General features: G+C 37.3%; 1 protein-coding gene across 4 annotated transcripts in view; it reads right to left on the minus strand.

The window, feature by feature from the left end:
• Nucleotides 1-17,595, minus strand: part of dock4b (dedicator of cytokinesis 4b) — a 207,949-nt gene that overhangs the window by 39,157 nt on the left and 151,197 nt on the right. For all 4 annotated transcript variants that reach the window (XM_055231425.1, XM_055231424.1, XM_055231423.1 and 1 more), the window contains exons 29-39: nt 16,813-16,913; nt 15,929-15,987; nt 15,055-15,203; nt 13,950-14,035; nt 11,362-11,457; nt 10,836-10,896; nt 5,902-5,995; nt 5,207-5,355; nt 2,383-2,469; nt 2,175-2,279; nt 1,791-1,932 (exon numbers count right to left, since the gene is read on the minus strand). In XM_055231425.1, the coding sequence (XP_055087400.1) occupies nt 1,791-1,932; nt 2,175-2,279; nt 2,383-2,469; nt 5,207-5,355; nt 5,902-5,995; nt 10,836-10,896; nt 11,362-11,457; nt 13,950-14,035; nt 15,055-15,203; nt 15,929-15,987; nt 16,813-16,913 (1,129 nt within the window). The remainder of the gene's footprint in view (nt 1-1,790; nt 1,933-2,174; nt 2,280-2,382; nt 2,470-5,206; nt 5,356-5,901; nt 5,996-10,835; nt 10,897-11,361; nt 11,458-13,949; nt 14,036-15,054; nt 15,204-15,928; nt 15,988-16,812; nt 16,914-17,595) is intronic.

Consider the following 17,595-nt stretch of genomic DNA (forward strand, 5'->3'; position numbering starts at 1 on the left):
AACACAAAACCATTCATATAGGCTGAGTTCTTCTCTCAAAAATAAAACACTTAGTTCCATGTTTTGATGCCATGTGGTAATAGAGGAAGTGCTCGACAGTGTTCTTAAAACTCCATACACCTTCACCAGAAACATTTGGATAATTTCAGCCCTAGAATTTCTAATCTCTACTGAACAAAAGGTAAAAGTTAGTTGTTAACTTCAAAACTACTACTGCATTTTTAACTTTGGAGATGCAGACAGACTAATAATAAAGGATTAGTCAAACATGTGCGAATGAAACAAAACACAACTCTGGGTAAGTTCTTGAGTAGACAACACCATTATAACATTGCATTAAGATCACAATAGTCAATTTTGCATAATATAGGACCTTTAAACGCTGGTGAAATGCCTGCTACCTGTTAATATTTGCCAAAACTAGACGCTATTTCATCATTATGCAGGGTTGCCTTACTTCATAAAAACGAAATAAAAATAAATGCCCGAATGCTGTAAATCATATTTTTGGTCCTATATTCAAAAGCAGAGACGGTAGCGGAGGAGGACAGAGGAAGTGACTCAGTGCTTTCTCTATGCTGCTGAAATTCATCACCAGATAAGGCTGCTTCGGGACACACTGAGAAATATGAGGCAACACAGGTAATCTCCATTTTATGCTAGAGTTATTTTGACAGAATATACTGATGGGAGAGCAATCTAAAAGGATTTATATTAATTAGCATTTGTGACAGAAATATAAAGCTGAGCAATAATTTATTCATGATCCTTGTCTCGTGTAGAAGAAGAGAAAGGGGATGGCGGTGCAGGTAAGCGGACTAAATGTATGAATAAAGAGCCGCTTAACCAGGCTGCCCTCATAGAGCTAATTTTAACTCCTCTTAGCACAATGAATCAGTTTAATAGCATTGTCTTTTCTTTAAGTTTTGTCCTTCCACTCGATAGGTTATACAACATGACTGAAAAATCAATATGCATTTTTGATTTCCCATAGTCCAACGAGTTATGAATTCAAATGTGAAAATTGAAAGTATCAAGTGTAATTTATGGGTCATAATAATGTTTAATTAGTTATTTGTGTTATAGTGCTTACAATATTAAACTTTCGATAGCAATAATTATTAAAAACATACTTTTTAGACAATAGAATGTAATTTTATGTAAAACAATAATACTAATACTAATACTAATACTAATAATAATAATAATAATAATAATAATAATAATAATAATAATAATAATAATAATAATAATGGTCTATTGCCATGTAGTCAACTAGTTCTGATATAAAGTAAGACCATAATTCACAAATAGTCAAATTTGTCCAATTTATGTCATTTTATTTGGTATCAATACTTGTTCAAATAAATACCAAGTTTCAATACAAGTATTAGTTAGTATCTGGGTATAGATTTTTTGACAACCCTACCCTGTTCAAAATACTATTTTTAATATTTGAAATGCAGTTCATTAAAATAATTCTAAACCTTTTTACTCACATGTATAAACTGTAACCAGATAGTGACACTAACTTTTTTGCAGTCATGTACCCAGTGCTTTGATTCCTACAAGATTGTCAATTGTCATGTTGCTGTAGAATTGTACAGTTCTGTGTCTCATTATATTGTTACTGTGTTGAGACAGAAACCTGCCTGTTTGATAAAGTGTTTATAAACGCGTGTACATTGTGTTCTTGTTTATTTGTATTCCAGCCCACACATGTGACAGCTCCAGTGTTGTATAGACCTGTGCCTGCAGAGAGAGTATATAAAGCCCATAGTTAAGGATACACTGCGCGTCGGCCTGGTAGATGGTCTGGTCAGGCTGGTTCACGTGCTGCATGGCGATGGCATGGGGAAACTCGTTGAGCATCCGCTGTTGGAAAGCCTCCAGACGCTCATAGTCATGGCCGCGGCAAACAAACTCCTTATTCTGCAGAGGAGGAGAGAAATGAGCACAGAGTTACAGTGACATCTACTGGCCATAAACTGGAACTACATGCAAGAGAAAAAGACCAAGGACAAAGGGTGTTACATCATTTAATGGCATTAACTAAGAGTAGCTGAATGTCACCTTCAACTTCAGGAGTTTTAAAATCAAACTTTGACAATGTTTAAGGGATTCTTTCACTCAAGAGTTTTTTTTTTTAATTATATAGTTTATACAGGCCTTACCCTTAAAAAGAAGGGAAACTTCTTTCCATAGAATCCAACTCTGAAAAACTCAGGCTCCAGTCGCTGTTGGTCCATAATCTTGTCATAAAGTGAGGCCTCCATCATCTAAATACCATATAAGATAAAGTAAACATTATGCAAAGTACTGTTGAGAGGAACTCTATATAATTGAAATAATTTCATAAGACATTTGCGATTTGTCACTTACCCTCATCTTGCTCAAATTCCTGTAGTCATAAAAGGATTCATACTGGTCAGCCAGCTCTCTGCAAAGGATGATCCCATTTTCCCAGCACTATGGAGAACAGTATATGTGCACATTAGATTATACAGCATACAAACTCAACTCATACTACACGACAACATAACGTACAAACATGATTAATTTTCATTAATAATCCAACATGTTTTGTAATGCTGCTATTCTGCACTGGTTCCACCGGATGGCACTGGTGAGTCATCTACACTAGCCCCTCTTACTCCCCCTTATTGCAGGTGGGTACAGTACATGCGGCAGCCAGCCATCTTGATAATTAAATGAAAATTTTTCTCCTCCTAATCCCAGAGCGCAAGAACGTGAAATGGTACCGCCTTGTGAATGTGAACTCAAATTGGACAAGAAGTAATGAGGGGAGCAATTTTAATCATTCAGATGTTGGTGTTTTTGTGCATTTTTGAGGAGCTCCTTAATTCTGCTTTTTAAGAAGAGTGCAGTAATTATAGCGCTATTTAAGTAATTATAAGGATGCTCTTTGAGGGAAAATCCTTTAAATAGGAGTTGTTTGAGCTCTAAGCTCTATTTGATTTTAACAAATAAAACCAGTTATCTTTTACATTCTGTATTGTTCATTTTGAAAGTTCTTTGGACATGTAAGCATTGGTATTTATTTACTACAATATATGTAGACAGTATAAATATGAACTCATATACTCAAAGCTTTAGCTTTAGTTTTGTTTATTGATGGACTCTGTTCAAAGGTGCCATTTTGAGGACTTTTACCATTCAAAAAGATACATTATTTATTTTTTTAATTAACTTCCATGACCACAGTCAGAATTATTCATCATTTTGAAACTTTTAGATACAAAAAAACAGCAGAAGGCTCTAGGATGGCATCTCCTGATGTTTCTATAAACCTAAAAGCATTTAAGCTATTATCAAGAAGCTAAACTACTAAGTGGAAGCAAATTGAGCACAAACACAAAAACTTAATGCATTAAACAGTTTGTGCTACTGTATACAATACACACCTGATTTTGATTACTCAAACATGAATGAAACAAAAAAACAACACCAGGTATGTTTTTGAGGAGATAACAACATCATAACATGGCTTAAAGAGTCAATTTTGCGTAACATAAGACATTTCATATATAAGGCCTTAAATGCATGCTTCACTGTTACTGTCCCACATAGAGGTCCACCAGGCAAACAGGAACAGGATATTGGGGAATGATATGGATCCTATTTTAATTGTAGCTGCCAGCCCTTTATCTGATTAAACTGGGGAGGTGTTGATGCCTCCAGCCACTGCTGTCACACTCCATGACGAGTAAAAATTAAACGTCTAACCGGCAGTGACACATATTTTTGTAGCTCTGCGCAGTGTACACCTCATCCCCCTCAATCGCTAAGAGGGGATTTTAGCTAATGCAATAAATCAAATCAAAGTGCTGTGACAATTAAGTTAATGTAATTATCAAATATTATATTCAGTCTAATGATATGCTCACCAACCTAAATAGCAAACCTTTAATTTCAAGCTTACAGACAAAGTTGTACATCATGATATCTGTTTTTTAGCAGAATGGCAGTTTTTCTGTGAACTTGTCATCACGTTGATTCTCTAAGATTCTGTTTACACTTGAACAAACACTAAATTAAAACTGGGACTGAACTAGGACCGAACTCAAAACTAAACCTGGACTAGACCATGAAAAAAACAAGACAAGAAACCAGAACCGAACCAAGGTTGAATCCGGACTAAACCTGGATCAAACCAAGACTAAATCACACAAATAAAATCTTGAGCCTATTTAAATGAATCATGTCACTTTTTTCATTGTAATATATGATGTTAAATTCATGTAGATATTGGAAATAGGTTATCTTAAAATCTTAAAGTAGACCTACTGTGCTTGTGTCTGCTATATAGTTATAATCTATGACACAAGTGGATCATTATGTTACAATTAGCATATTTTAAATGGCAATGTTCATCTAAAACGACTACCGCGTTAGAAAACTACAATGCCCGATGCCATAAACGTCCTCACAACAAAGAGCCGTGCAGCTGTTTGATGGACAGCTGTATAAAATGACTACGCAACGTTGCAGAATTCTACGTAGATCACTGATTAAGAAGATTAAACGAGAATGAAGTAAGAAGAGAGCAGCGGGCATATGCCAGTGGTGGTGAAAATAAAGATTGCTCAAACATGCATAAATCACTCCAAATACAACTTCGAGAGAGTAAATGAGAAGGGGAAACAACTATAACATGGTTAAAAGCTCTGAAAAGTCCATTTTGCTAAATATGTCTGCTTTAACTATTTGGTTTGGATCAATATAGAGTAATTAAATGGAAAATGGTGACATAATATCTTTAATTTTATCTTTACCTCATATTTATTAAAGGCTGGTAGTGGATGTGATACAAACCATGAGCAAAGTGTTATAAAGTGCTTGAATGAATTTACTAACTTTGAAAGATTGTAAGCTTTGATACAATGACTGATGGGTTCATGTTCATTGAGCTTATGACTTTTAACATGAATCAAAATGTCCCCTTGGTAGGAAATCATTTTCAGCCTTCTCTGTTATATTGTTTTGCCCGATTGTGATACCAGTATAGTTTATCACAACCATACATTAATTTAAGATGCCCCATAAACAACACGGGCACAGTTATAGCACACTATAATTGAAAATAACTGGGGCTAACTGGCTAATTGAAGGTCATATGAGTTATTATCTTTTATAAAGTCGTAAAAGCAGACTGGCTGTAAAAATGAATGTTCTTGTGGGTCACCTTTCCCCTGTCAAAGTTCTGGACGATGGTGAGATGCAGAAACTCCTTCCTCTGCCACTCGCTCTGCATGGGGTAGTTCAGGAACTCCCGGAGCGGCCGATCAGACCACTCCAATAACTCATCGTAAAGCAGCAAAGTGTATGAAGCCTCTGAAGCAAGAGACACAGGAGGAAAATATATAAGAGAGAGAAAAATTGACCAGTGTACCTAAAACTCACAACTAAAATGCTTTGAAGTGAGTTCTGATCAGAGATATGTTTCAGAGAATATGACACAAAGTTGGAAGTATGCTTTGGTAGTAACACAATAGAAAAAAAAGGGATTTTAAGGAATATACAGACTAAGGAATCAAAATATATTTGTTATAGTTCTAATATTTAAATTTTCTAGTATTGATACCTACTTCTATGAGATACTTGTTTTGGTATTGGTTGGTAACTGGCTGTCAATTTTTTGAGGTCGGGCAAAACGAATAGGGAGAACTGATGTTAGGTGTTATATTGACGAATTCAGACTGTGATGAGTTTGGTGTGTTTTGAGGGATTGTTGATAAATGAACTAAGATAAAAATAATAATAATAATAATAATAATAATAATAATAATAATAATAATAATAAATAAATACAATTAAAATGATCCCTTTTTGTTACAACCCCAGTTACCTTAATTACACATGATGAGTTAATATGCATACCTGTGTAATTTTGTGCTTTCAAGTGCAGGTCGTAGAGTTTGTGGATGTAGCGGATGTACATTTCCTCTTTGTTCAACTCCGTTTTGTAGAAATTCTGAGAAAGCAGCAGACATTATTTTCATTTAGAGATAATATAATGACAACAGAAAGACAATGACAGAACCAAAACAATTACACACAGAATAGGAGGGTTCCTGGTGACAGGCTGTCCAGTTGTTGGAATCACACATTATATTTGGGATGATGTATTATTTGATTTTTATTTTTATTTTTTTCTGCTCTACCAGGTGCATCTCCAGATGGTTTTGTTTATCTAGGCAATGAACAGGTAACAGAAGCTAAAACTCCTGCTACTGTCCTTCTGGAACAACTTTCTGAATATGCTAATGACCATATGGTGATTAAGACACCACAACTGTTTTACTGTCAATTTAAAATAAAGCCATTAACTGATATCAAGAATTACCCAAATAATGCAATATTGGTAGTGTCTGTGACACTTACAAGATATTTTCTTAATTTGCAAATAGTATAATAGTTTGTAGAGCTTACTGACATATAATACGTATTTGTGTACATTATCCTGAATACAATTGTATTAACTGCACAGCTCCAATGGTTTAATACTAATAACAATTATATATATATTTATTTATTTATTTATTTATTATTTTTTGGACACTCAAAAATGCTTTACAAAGAATAAGAAAACAGTAGAATATGCAACACCACTCCTCAGCTTTACATTTTATTCAGAACAAATTGAACAGAACAATACAAACTAATCACCCAATAAACAAATATAAATACAAGGGTTGGGACAAAATCTCGTGCCACAAGATCTTGTGAGATAAAACTGCCACAAGATTCTGCACACATGAGGAAAATAATCTTGTGAGATTTTTTCGCCATTTAGTTTACACCTAGGTTGGACAAGAAAGTTAAGGGCTGGTAAATTACATCTCTTGCGGAGCCGTGGTTTCAAAAAGTAGGTCTTGACAGATTTAACTTTTGGCTTTTCCAAATGTTTGGCCAAAACTGCAAAAAGGTTTGTGGGTGCTTTCTCTCGAAAGAAGCCGAGTCCAGAAATAAGGTTCCACAGGTTTATTGAAGTGTTGAGTATGAACAGAAATTACTTTAGCTTACAGATCAGGTGTCTCATTCGTTAGACCCAATTGAGAGGACCCAGACCAGTTCAGTGAGAAACAAGTGGCTCTGAATCTAAAGATGCCCAACAAAACCCCGAAGCCCCAGTAAAAGCCCCAGCAAAGCCCCAGATTCGGGTGTGGGTGTCACTTTTATTAGATCTACTCGAATGGAGGTTCCACCCCTTCCTCGGACCGTCCACCCACCTGACGCCATTTGGTGCAACTCTAACTCCGGACCTAACTCTGACCATAGAAGGGAGTGAGACGGGATATGAGCTCAATCTGGCATCTGGTTCCTCGCCACAAGGGTCATCTTGACATTCACTTTCAAAACATTTCACAACATCCTTTGCACAGAGTCCATCTTCTGGGAAGCAGGATGAAGTTAGCTTCCAAGAATTGTCAAAACACCCACATAAAAGCATTAAAGGAGGACATGGCAGAGTTACCTAGCAAGATTTCTAGCACTGTAATACAATATGTGGATGACATTCTGTTATGTGCACCCGACCTGGAGACGTGTCACCGAGACTCTATAAGCTTGTTGCACAAAAAGGTCATAAAGCTTCTCTGGAGAAGTTGCAATATTGCAAACCAGAGACTGAATATCTGGGCCGATTGATCAAAGAGGGGTCAAGGGCCTTGGCCCCAGCTCAATTAGAAACAATAACAAGAGCTCCAAAACCGATAACGGTGAAACAAATGTTGAAGTTTCTAGGAATTACGCGGTACAGTGCAGAATGGACCGACAGATACTCTGCCATTGTACAGCCACTGAGAGACATGATTAAAAAACAGGGAGCGAATAATTTAGGAGCTAAACTGGAGTGGACTTCAGAAGGCCACATGGCTTTCGAAACTATCAAAAATTTATTACAGCAGGCACCAGCTTTGGCTCTTCCAGACTACGACAAACCTTTTCAATTGTTTGTGTCGTGTCGTCAGAATCATGTATGTGGGGTATTAGCTCAGACAACAGGGGTTGGCCCGCATGCCCAACCTATCGCTTATTATTCTGTCGGACTTTCAGTGGTAGAATTGGGGCTGTCAGAATGTTATAGGGATCTGGCAGCGGCACACATTATTTATGAAAAAGCGTCAGCAGTAACTATGGGATACCCTGTGGAACTTCTGTCGCACCACAAACTGGTAAACTTAATTGAAAAAGGGAGATTTGTCTTAACAGCACAGAGACTTAATGATTATTATCGATTGCTTGAATATCCGGATGTGACAATTAAGGTCTGTAAGGTGAAAAAAGACCAACCAAAAAGGACCGTTTATGCATTTAGCTATGGATTTTGTAGACATGATTAGACCAGTACAGGGGAAAAGGTACATGCTGGTGATTGTGGACAAGTTCAGTAGATGGGTGGAGGCAGTGCCATCAAAACACAAAAATGCAGACACAGTAGTGAAATTCCTGTGTAGAGAAGTTATACCTCGATTTGGTATCCCAGCTCGGATCAACTCAGACAATGGTCGCGAGTTTGTGGACAAAGTAGTAAAATGCATTTTACAAAAAACTGGGAGTTAAACAGAGACTCTCTTGTGTCTACGCGCCTTGGGCCAACGGAATGGTGGAAAGAGCGAACGGAGTGTTGAAAATAAGCTGTTAAAAATCTGCATGAGCACAGGATTAAATTGGGTGGATGCCCTTCCACTGGCACTGATGGCATATAGAGCAAGTGCAAATAGAACGCTAAAATTGTCACCACATGAGGCTTTAACGGGGAGGGTTATGCCGACACCAGTGTATAAAACTACCAAGGGCCCACCGTTAGATATCTTGGTGAATGATTTAAAGGCGTATATACGACAACTAACCAAAATCCATGGGAGCATTTCTGCTCGTGTGGCTTCTTTGTATTTGCAGGATTTGATAGACTCTGGTGAAGGGAAGGCTCAAAATGGTGCTGGATTCCAGGAAAAAGAATTTCTGGAAAAGGGGGGAGGTGATCTTGATGGTTTTGATTCTCCTGTTAACAGTGCAGATTGCGACCAGGAGCGGAAAGGAGAGACGGAGACGCAAAAGGGTGATGCCATTCTTAAAAATCTTGAAATCAAGGAAAATGCTCTGAGTCAACTTGATCTTCCTTTTAAAGTAAAAGTCAGTCACATAGAGAGACTGGAGCTTAAAATTCCGTGGAAGAATCTTTACACACAGTCGGTGGAAGCGACACTGAACGGGGTGTATCTCCTCATTGTCCCCACAGCGAGTATAAAATATGACGTGGAGAAGGAGGATAAGCAGTTCCTCGAGGCTCGACAGAGGGAGCTCCAGAGGATAGAGGAGACCAAACTCAAGGCGGCCGAACAGGAAAACCCCAGTCTGGAGAAACAGGACACGTTTGTGGAGAAGTTGGTCACTCAGGTCATCAAGAACCTGCAGGTGAAGATCTCCAACATGCACGTCCGATACGAAGACGACGTCACAAACCCAAACTGCCCTCTGTCGTTAGGGTTAGACGTGGACTTCTCCCCTAAAGTCGACCTCATGGTTAATCTGAGAGAGGTGGCCATCGAACTCAACAGACCACAGTACATCAGTATCCTGGAGCTGCTTGGTTCGGTGGATTTGATGGTCAGAAATCTGCCCTATAGGAAGTACAAACCACTCGTCCCAGTTCATTGCAACTGCAAAATATGGTGAAAGTACATGGACTGGACTCGGATTTGTCAGCACCATCAGATGCTCAAAAAATACAAAGAACAGTACAAAACTAAGATCACCTCCAAGAAGCCCAGCAAGGAACTGCTCCGGAGGCTACAGGAGCCGGAGAAGACGCTGGATATTTTTAACATCACATTAGCCAGACAGCAGGCCGAGGTGGAGGCGAGTAAAGCTGGCCTGCTGGTTCGGTTCGGATCAGCAGGACGAAAATTGGGGCGAAATGTGTAGGCCAGGACTCAGATGCTGGGTCTGACCATAAAACTTCAAAATACTGACTGCAGGGCGTTAACTCTCTGATAAAAGCAGGTCTGCCTAGATTAGGGACCCCAAATGTGTAGACGTTCCTAAGGTGAGGTTGGAACCCTGTGTGAAGAAAAAGGGTGTAGCCAGGAGCGTCACAAAAATTTGAGGCAGTGTCAGGGAGGATAGAACGCAGCTCTGTGCCATTTTGACCTTAAAAGTGAGAAATAGTGTTTGGTTCAAGTTAAATTTTTGGGGGTTTGTGGGCTACAGAGTTTAAGGAGGAAGAATAAGTGCACGAGGGGGGTGCCAGGGGAGGACTGATCACCCTTCAGGGAGGAAAGTTGGCTTGGCCTGAGGTGAACCTGAGTGAGTGAGAGCAGCCCCTACCATCAAATGTTTTAGACTTAGAAAGGCGTGCAAATTTGGGTGTGTGGAGCATGCAGTAATCAGAGCTCAAAGGGCCAGCTGTATTTAATACAGTGTATGTACAAAGTGACAGAAAATGGCAGGAGGTGGCGTAAATGCGGTCCAACCCATTATTAATGGAATTTTTTTTTTAATTCTCAAAAAAGTGGGCGAAACGCACTAAACATGATCAATCACCGTGGCCTGAAGATGGCACCTTTGATTTGTCTGTGTGAGGTGATTTGGAGGTGGCAATTAAGAATCATAAACTGAAGCAGAAATCAGAAAAACACCAGAAGAAAGGCTTCCCACAATAATTTTGTTATAAGTTATTTAAAAAATCTGGCCTTATCTCATTCTCATGGATCTCTTGTCTCATCTCGTCTTGTGGAAATTGAGTCTCCTACCACCCCTAATAAATACATTCAATTGACTATAATATATTATAAAGGGGTTTTACTCACCAGTAGACTCACGGTACATCCAATCTTTTTGCCATCTACTTCTCCCAACTTCATACAGTCCCTGAAAGGCATCGCAAATTTAGAACCTTGAGATTTCAGGACAATATTGTAATGTATTGCAACAATACATTACAATATCAGCAGCATTAGAATAAAAAGTATAAAAATGCAAAATAAGTATGATTCAAAAATGGGCTTACAAGTGCCCTTTGTCTGCCACATGCTTGTCTCCATGTAGATGTTATTGCTTTGCCTGAATTGTTCCACGGTGTAGCATTACTCATCTAGCTTGTACTCTTTCAATTAGAGATCTAACCAGTAACTTTGTCTGGTACTTGTCTCCATGCATATAGATAAGTTTAATACTAGACTGTGGAGCATTCCAGGCAAAGCAATAATGCATTTATAGAGACAGCAGACTTCAACCAGAAAAAGTTATGTAGTACGCCTTTAATTATAGGATTAGACTCATAGTAAATACTTGTGTTCGCTTAGCCGCTTACTACAGGCATGTCTGTTGTCTTACCTGTAGTCTAGCAGCCTCTCCATTAGCCTCGTGACAGTAGCGATCAGAGAAATCCCACTCTCCCTCCAGGTCTCCCTCTCGATCTTCTTCAACAGACTGCACCACAAATTAACACAGACAAAACAAGAGAAAGAGATGTGAAGAAATAAACACAGACCAAATCCAGAGAGAGCCATGGGAAACAAAAAGCAATGGACCAAAGGAAAAGAAGGAAGCAAAACATAGGAGGACAAAGCCAGTGTTACCTATGCTTAAAGTCCAGCCTGTGTTGTTATAAACAGTAGGCCAATGAGTCTCAAACTACTTTGGGAAAAAAGGAAATTCAGGACTAAACCAGGACTTAATCAAGACTAAATGATTCAGATTGGACCAGGTGCAACTAAATTAGTACAACTCAACAACAGAGTCAGTTAGAGTAGGACTAAAATGGGACCAGTACTAACTCAGGACTATGCCAGGTGAAACTGAACTAATCCGTAACTGAGTCAAGTCAAACAGTAAGTAACCAGGACTAAACCAGGACTTGATTATTTTAACCCTGACCATGTGCACTAGTATAACTCAACCAGGACTAACCAATACTAACTCTGGACTAACCCAGGACAAAACCAGGACTAAGACTGGGCTAAACCAACCCAGACCAGCTCCAACTAAAAGACTATAAATAATGCAAAAGTAAGTTAAAACAAGAACTAACCCAGACTGAATTGGGACTAAACCAGGACTAATCCAAGACTAAACCCGTAGGAACGGCTACACAGAAGATAATATGATACACGTAGAATATGAAGATGTTCTAAATCCTGTATACAGCACAAACTGACTTAACTGGCATACATTACCCAAAACTGCAAAAGATTCCTGAATACCAACAGGTGAGACGTACCAGAGGTTGAGAACCACTTACTGTTGACCACCTTGTAACAATGTCCAAAATGTCTTATGATCTTTTTCTTATTTTTCACAAAGACGACACTGAGAGAACAGAGAGGAGGGTGTCTTACCTAGGGTACGGACCAAACAGAGGAATTCTATCCAGGCGGGAAGCATAGGCGGAATAAATTAATACGATTAATTCCAGCACACACTCACACAAACGAGGGGTTAGTGGAATTAGTAGGAGGAAAGAAAAAGAAGAAGCTGAACAATTTGTACATAAATTATAATTATAATTAACTAAAATACAGAAATGTGATAAAAGAAAAAAAAAAATTCTAGGGGATGGTTAGCAATTACACATAAGTAGTGTGTTTAAATGTCTAGAACAGCACTGTAAGTTTTATTGTTAAGGCAAACTGAATTATCGAAAGACCAGATGAACCACATCTGACTCTTAAAGCATTTATTACACAAAAGATATTCACTTAACACTATATAATATACATACATCTAATACATATAAAGTGACTATAAACACACGCATACACCCAAACGTATGGTATTTGGAGTATGTGGCAGAGATGAACAAATATATAGTAGATGCGTTATGGCTAATCATTTTGGAACTCAAATGATAAATTGTGATTTCGTATTAGATAAATGAGATGTGAAGTGGAAACAGAACAATACAGACCCAAGAACACACACCCACACTGCAAACACAGTACACAAACACATGCAAAAGCACAAAATGGACACAGGATGGATACGAGCTGTTCACAGAGAGGAGAGAAGGAACCTAACAAAGGGTTTCAAACTACTTACCTTTAAATTCACACATTTAACTACTTTACATTACGATGAAATGAGGAACTATGCATACTTATTTTTACCATTTGAGGTACCTTTGATTGTCAGCCATAGAAAACACCAAAATGGGACCAAACTAGGACTAGATCATGATTAAATGGGGGACTAGATTAGGATTAAACTGTAACTATATCAGGACCTAGCTAAGATTAGATCAGGACTAAATTGGGATTAGATCAGGACTAAACTAGGACTAGATCAGGACTAAAATGGGACTAGATCGTGATTAAACTGGGGCTGGATCAGAACTAAACTGGGATTCGATCAGGACTAAATCAAAATGTACACCTAGACCAAACCAGGAAACAGTGAATCTAGCCAATGATACAAAAATATAAACTTCTACATTCAAAAACAACAATAACAGTAATAACGTACTATAAACAAATGTAAGATTGTAAGTGGTATTTTAAAAACACTTGTATTTGTGTTCATACTGAAATATCACTGTTACTCAAAACATAATGATTTTGTGTGTGTACATTTGAAGCCATATAAGCCCTGAAAATATGTGTGCAATACTTTACTCTTTAAGTACATTTATAAATGTTTTCTTTAATACTTTAACTCAAGTTGATTGTTTTCATGTGATAGTTTTACTTTTACTTGAATATTTTTTTGCTCCACTACCTGTACTTTTACTTAAGTAACAAAATCAAGTACTTCTTCCAGCACTGAACGTAACCAATTATCAGGCATAATTATGGGGTTATCCAGTTACTTCAGTTATCTGCATTTGACGATATTCTGTCTAATTCGTTGGCTATTTTACCTGTAGTTTTGGTTTAACAGTGTAGGCAAACCATCACTTAGCTGAGCTCCCTGTGTAGCACACTCACATGCTGTTGAAGAGCTCTCTGTATGTCTCGTCTCCTTTGCCTTCGGACATGAGGCTGTCCAGTTTGTCGATGAGCTTGGACTCCACCTGCAAGCCAAATGGTTTAACACTCAAACACACTTTAACACACATAAGTCTTCAAAGAGGATTGATAAAGAGAAGAGCCCCAGCAGCACATAAGGCTCACCACACATCACTCATATCAGGCGTCGGGCTCTTAGCTATGTTTGACACACTGTCTCTGATCTGATATTGCCCAGAGGAAGTGATGCTAGAAATGATACCAAGTATGTCTGACATTCAAAATACTATCTAATGACTCCTATTACGACCATCTGCTACTAATACTATTTCTATTTCTGCTACTACTACAACTACTACTGCTACAGCAACTACTACAACTACTGTTACTACTCCTATACTACTACAAACACTTCTTCAATTGATTTTTTTCTTTTACAAAGTTGGCTGCTAAATCTATATATTTGGACCTCCATAATATTAACTTTGACTCCCTTTCTATATTCTATATATTTCTATATTCACTTTATTTAGTTAGTCTGCTTAGTATGAAGAGCACAGTGACTTATGACCCCTGCTTGTGAATCAATAACTGCATTACAATGTTGTTTGTTTATTTTACAGAAATAACTAGTTACTAAGTTTACTCCATAGACTGTATACATGAATGGACATAAATGGACATAAACTGACATAAAAGTACATATAGCCGCTGCGTTCCATCATGGGCATGCATCGGGCTCTATCAACTCTGCCTCCAATTCACATTACATTGGAAAAACTGTCGCCCTCTCTCCATAACAGTTGCTGTCAGGCTCGTCATTTTGGTCGTAAAATGTTTGTATTAACCCGCTCTACACAATCCTAATGTTTTTATTCCGCTATTTTGTCCATAAATCTAAATATGAACATTGATAACAGACAAATCAGGTGCCTTCTTTCCCCGAGCTTCATTTGACGATAGCCAAACGCTATGGGTGACATCACACTCACCTATTCCACTTCTTTATACAGTCTATGGTTTACCCCTCAATATATTTAATGAACACAAATGTTTTGGTTTTTTTTTTCTATTTGAATTGTACCTGTTTAAAATTGCCGCTGCGTCTCTGCTCCCAGTCCATCATGTCGTGGAAGATGGGGATCATGACATTCCGCAGGTCGGGCTGAGGAACCAAGGTCACCTCCAGGAATGGACCAATCATGGCCGGGATGAAGTTCAACTTGTGCTCACCTGAGAGAGAGACATAGGTCTGAACAAGCCTGGGGTGTTTGAGCTAGAGGCCATCTGGATAAAGGAAGGTTTGTATTTAAAAACACAAAATAAAATGTGAGTGGTTTTGACTAAGCGCACCTGTTTTATACAATTATTGATCACTTAATCAAAAACTTAAAAATTCAAATAAAATTCAAAGTAGAAAAAGCACACGGCACAACAAAAAGTATTCAAAACAAAAACATTATTAATAAAACACAAAAACACAGAGTAAGACACAGTCTGCACAAACAGTTCTGAAGCTTCAAGTTTCCATGGGAACACATTTGCCATATATTTTTTAGACTATTACGTGAAGGCCAAAATGTTCAGTGTCTGAGGACTGCAGAACAGAAGTCTGCACTAAAGTCTGTACTAATAAAAATACTTAAAAAAATACTTAATCTGAGTTTGCCTGCAAAAAAATGGCACATCCAACAAATCACAAAGTACACTTTTTCAAACAATTTAATGGTAAAAAAAAAAAAAAAAGTAAAAAAAAAAAATTCTAATATAAATACACTAAAGATGCTATATAAATGTTTTGTGTTATTATTAATATTGTATTGTTTAGCAATAAAATGACCTGTATTAGAATCAATGCAAGATAGATCAGTTTAATGCTACACCATAGTATATTACATGCCCTTTAATTTGAAAAAACAAAAAAAATGACATTAAAAATGACAACAACAAAAACTCACCAAGATTCTGCCACATGCTGAAAATCTCACAGCCCATCATCACCCGCATGTCTCCGTACCTGTAAAAAAATAATAAAAATATTCAAGCTAGCTTCAGGCGAAATAGAGAGAGGCAGGAGCATGTTAAGGTCTCATTATAATGTCTGTGGCCTACAGGGAGCAGTCTGTGTTTGACTGATTTTAGATTTGACACAGAGTCAAGAGCAATTCTATTTTCTCATTCAAATCTTATACAAATCATGTGGGTATTTATCACACTGTAAGGAGTAAACATTGTATACACACTCACATCATAGTGATCTGCCTCCTTTACGGGGACAAAAATCTAGTCCACATTGCCTAAATCCTTTATTATTAGATCAACAATATGATTTAGTTCAAATTTAGGTTAAAGGCTCTGATTTTTATTGTCTTAAAAATGTGAAAACTAATCTTTTGCAATGGCCTAAAGTTATTCCTCACTTATTCCTCACTTACCATTTTGAGCATCCTAATTACTCAATGAGTTTGTAAGCGCTTTTCACAACTTCTTGAGACCAGTACAGGGTTTTGCTGTGACACTAACAACAACTAGTATACTAACGCACAATTCTAGATTATATGACAATACATTTATAATTGCTTTATAATATGGTGCAGACAGTAAATAGTGGACATATTTTGACCTCTACATTATATCTGTACTAAGAAAAAAACAATTATTCTCAAATACTTAGGATAAACATCAGGTATAGGGCCTTTAAGCTTAGGCAAGTTGCATGTAGTTAAGGTTACGCATTAGTCACTAAGAAATGAATATAAATCAATGCAATGTCCCCAAAAGCATGGAAACCCAACATGTGTGTGTGTGTGTGTGTACTCATTAGCCTGAAAACAACACTCACTTTTCCAGTATCTTCTTCCGTTTGGATGGAGAGAAGGACTCGAGCTGCAGACACGGCTGGTTGATAAATATTACCGACAGATAGAAATAGGAGTCCCACACCTGGAAATGACAGCACAGATAGCATCCTGTCAAAACGGAGCAAAAACTCCTTCATCAGTTTGAAATTTCAGAAGTATTTGTGAAAATACTACGTTATTTGCAACTGGTTTTCACAACATGTTTCGTGTGTCACTGGTGAGGGGGATCCTGTTGTTTAAAAGTTTGCCTCAAGTCCATTAAGAGAATAAGAAAAATAGTAAGTGCATTAACAACAATAACTACAGTATACTTAATTTGTACTTTTATTATTTTCATTCTTGGGTTTGGATTTACAATACTTTCTCTTGTAGTGGGAATTTACTTATAAACTGTACATAGGCCTGTCATGATAACAAATTTTGAGGTGTGATATGTTGTTGAAGTTACTGTAGACGATAAATGATTAATATTATGCAGCTGCATAAATTAATTGCAGAATACAACACTTAAGTAATTAATTTGCGTAATTTTAGTAATAAAATTCAAAATTCTACAGTTGAAACCTTATATTGCAATAAAAATAAAAACAAATTTCTCATTACTACAAAGAAAAAGTATAAATGATAAATATTGACCCCCACTCCACACTCTTTAATGAACTTTATGAACTAATTTAGTTGTCTCACATACTTTATGTCCTGTTCTCTTTTTTAAACTATGGACCAAATAGTATGTGTCTGAAATAAAGAATATTAATTTTTTT

Source organism: Periophthalmus magnuspinnatus, chromosome 23 (genome assembly GCF_009829125.3).
Source record: "Periophthalmus magnuspinnatus isolate fPerMag1 chromosome 23, fPerMag1.2.pri, whole genome shotgun sequence".
In the NCBI taxonomy this organism is placed as follows: domain Eukaryota; kingdom Metazoa; phylum Chordata; class Actinopteri; order Gobiiformes; family Gobiidae; genus Periophthalmus; species Periophthalmus magnuspinnatus.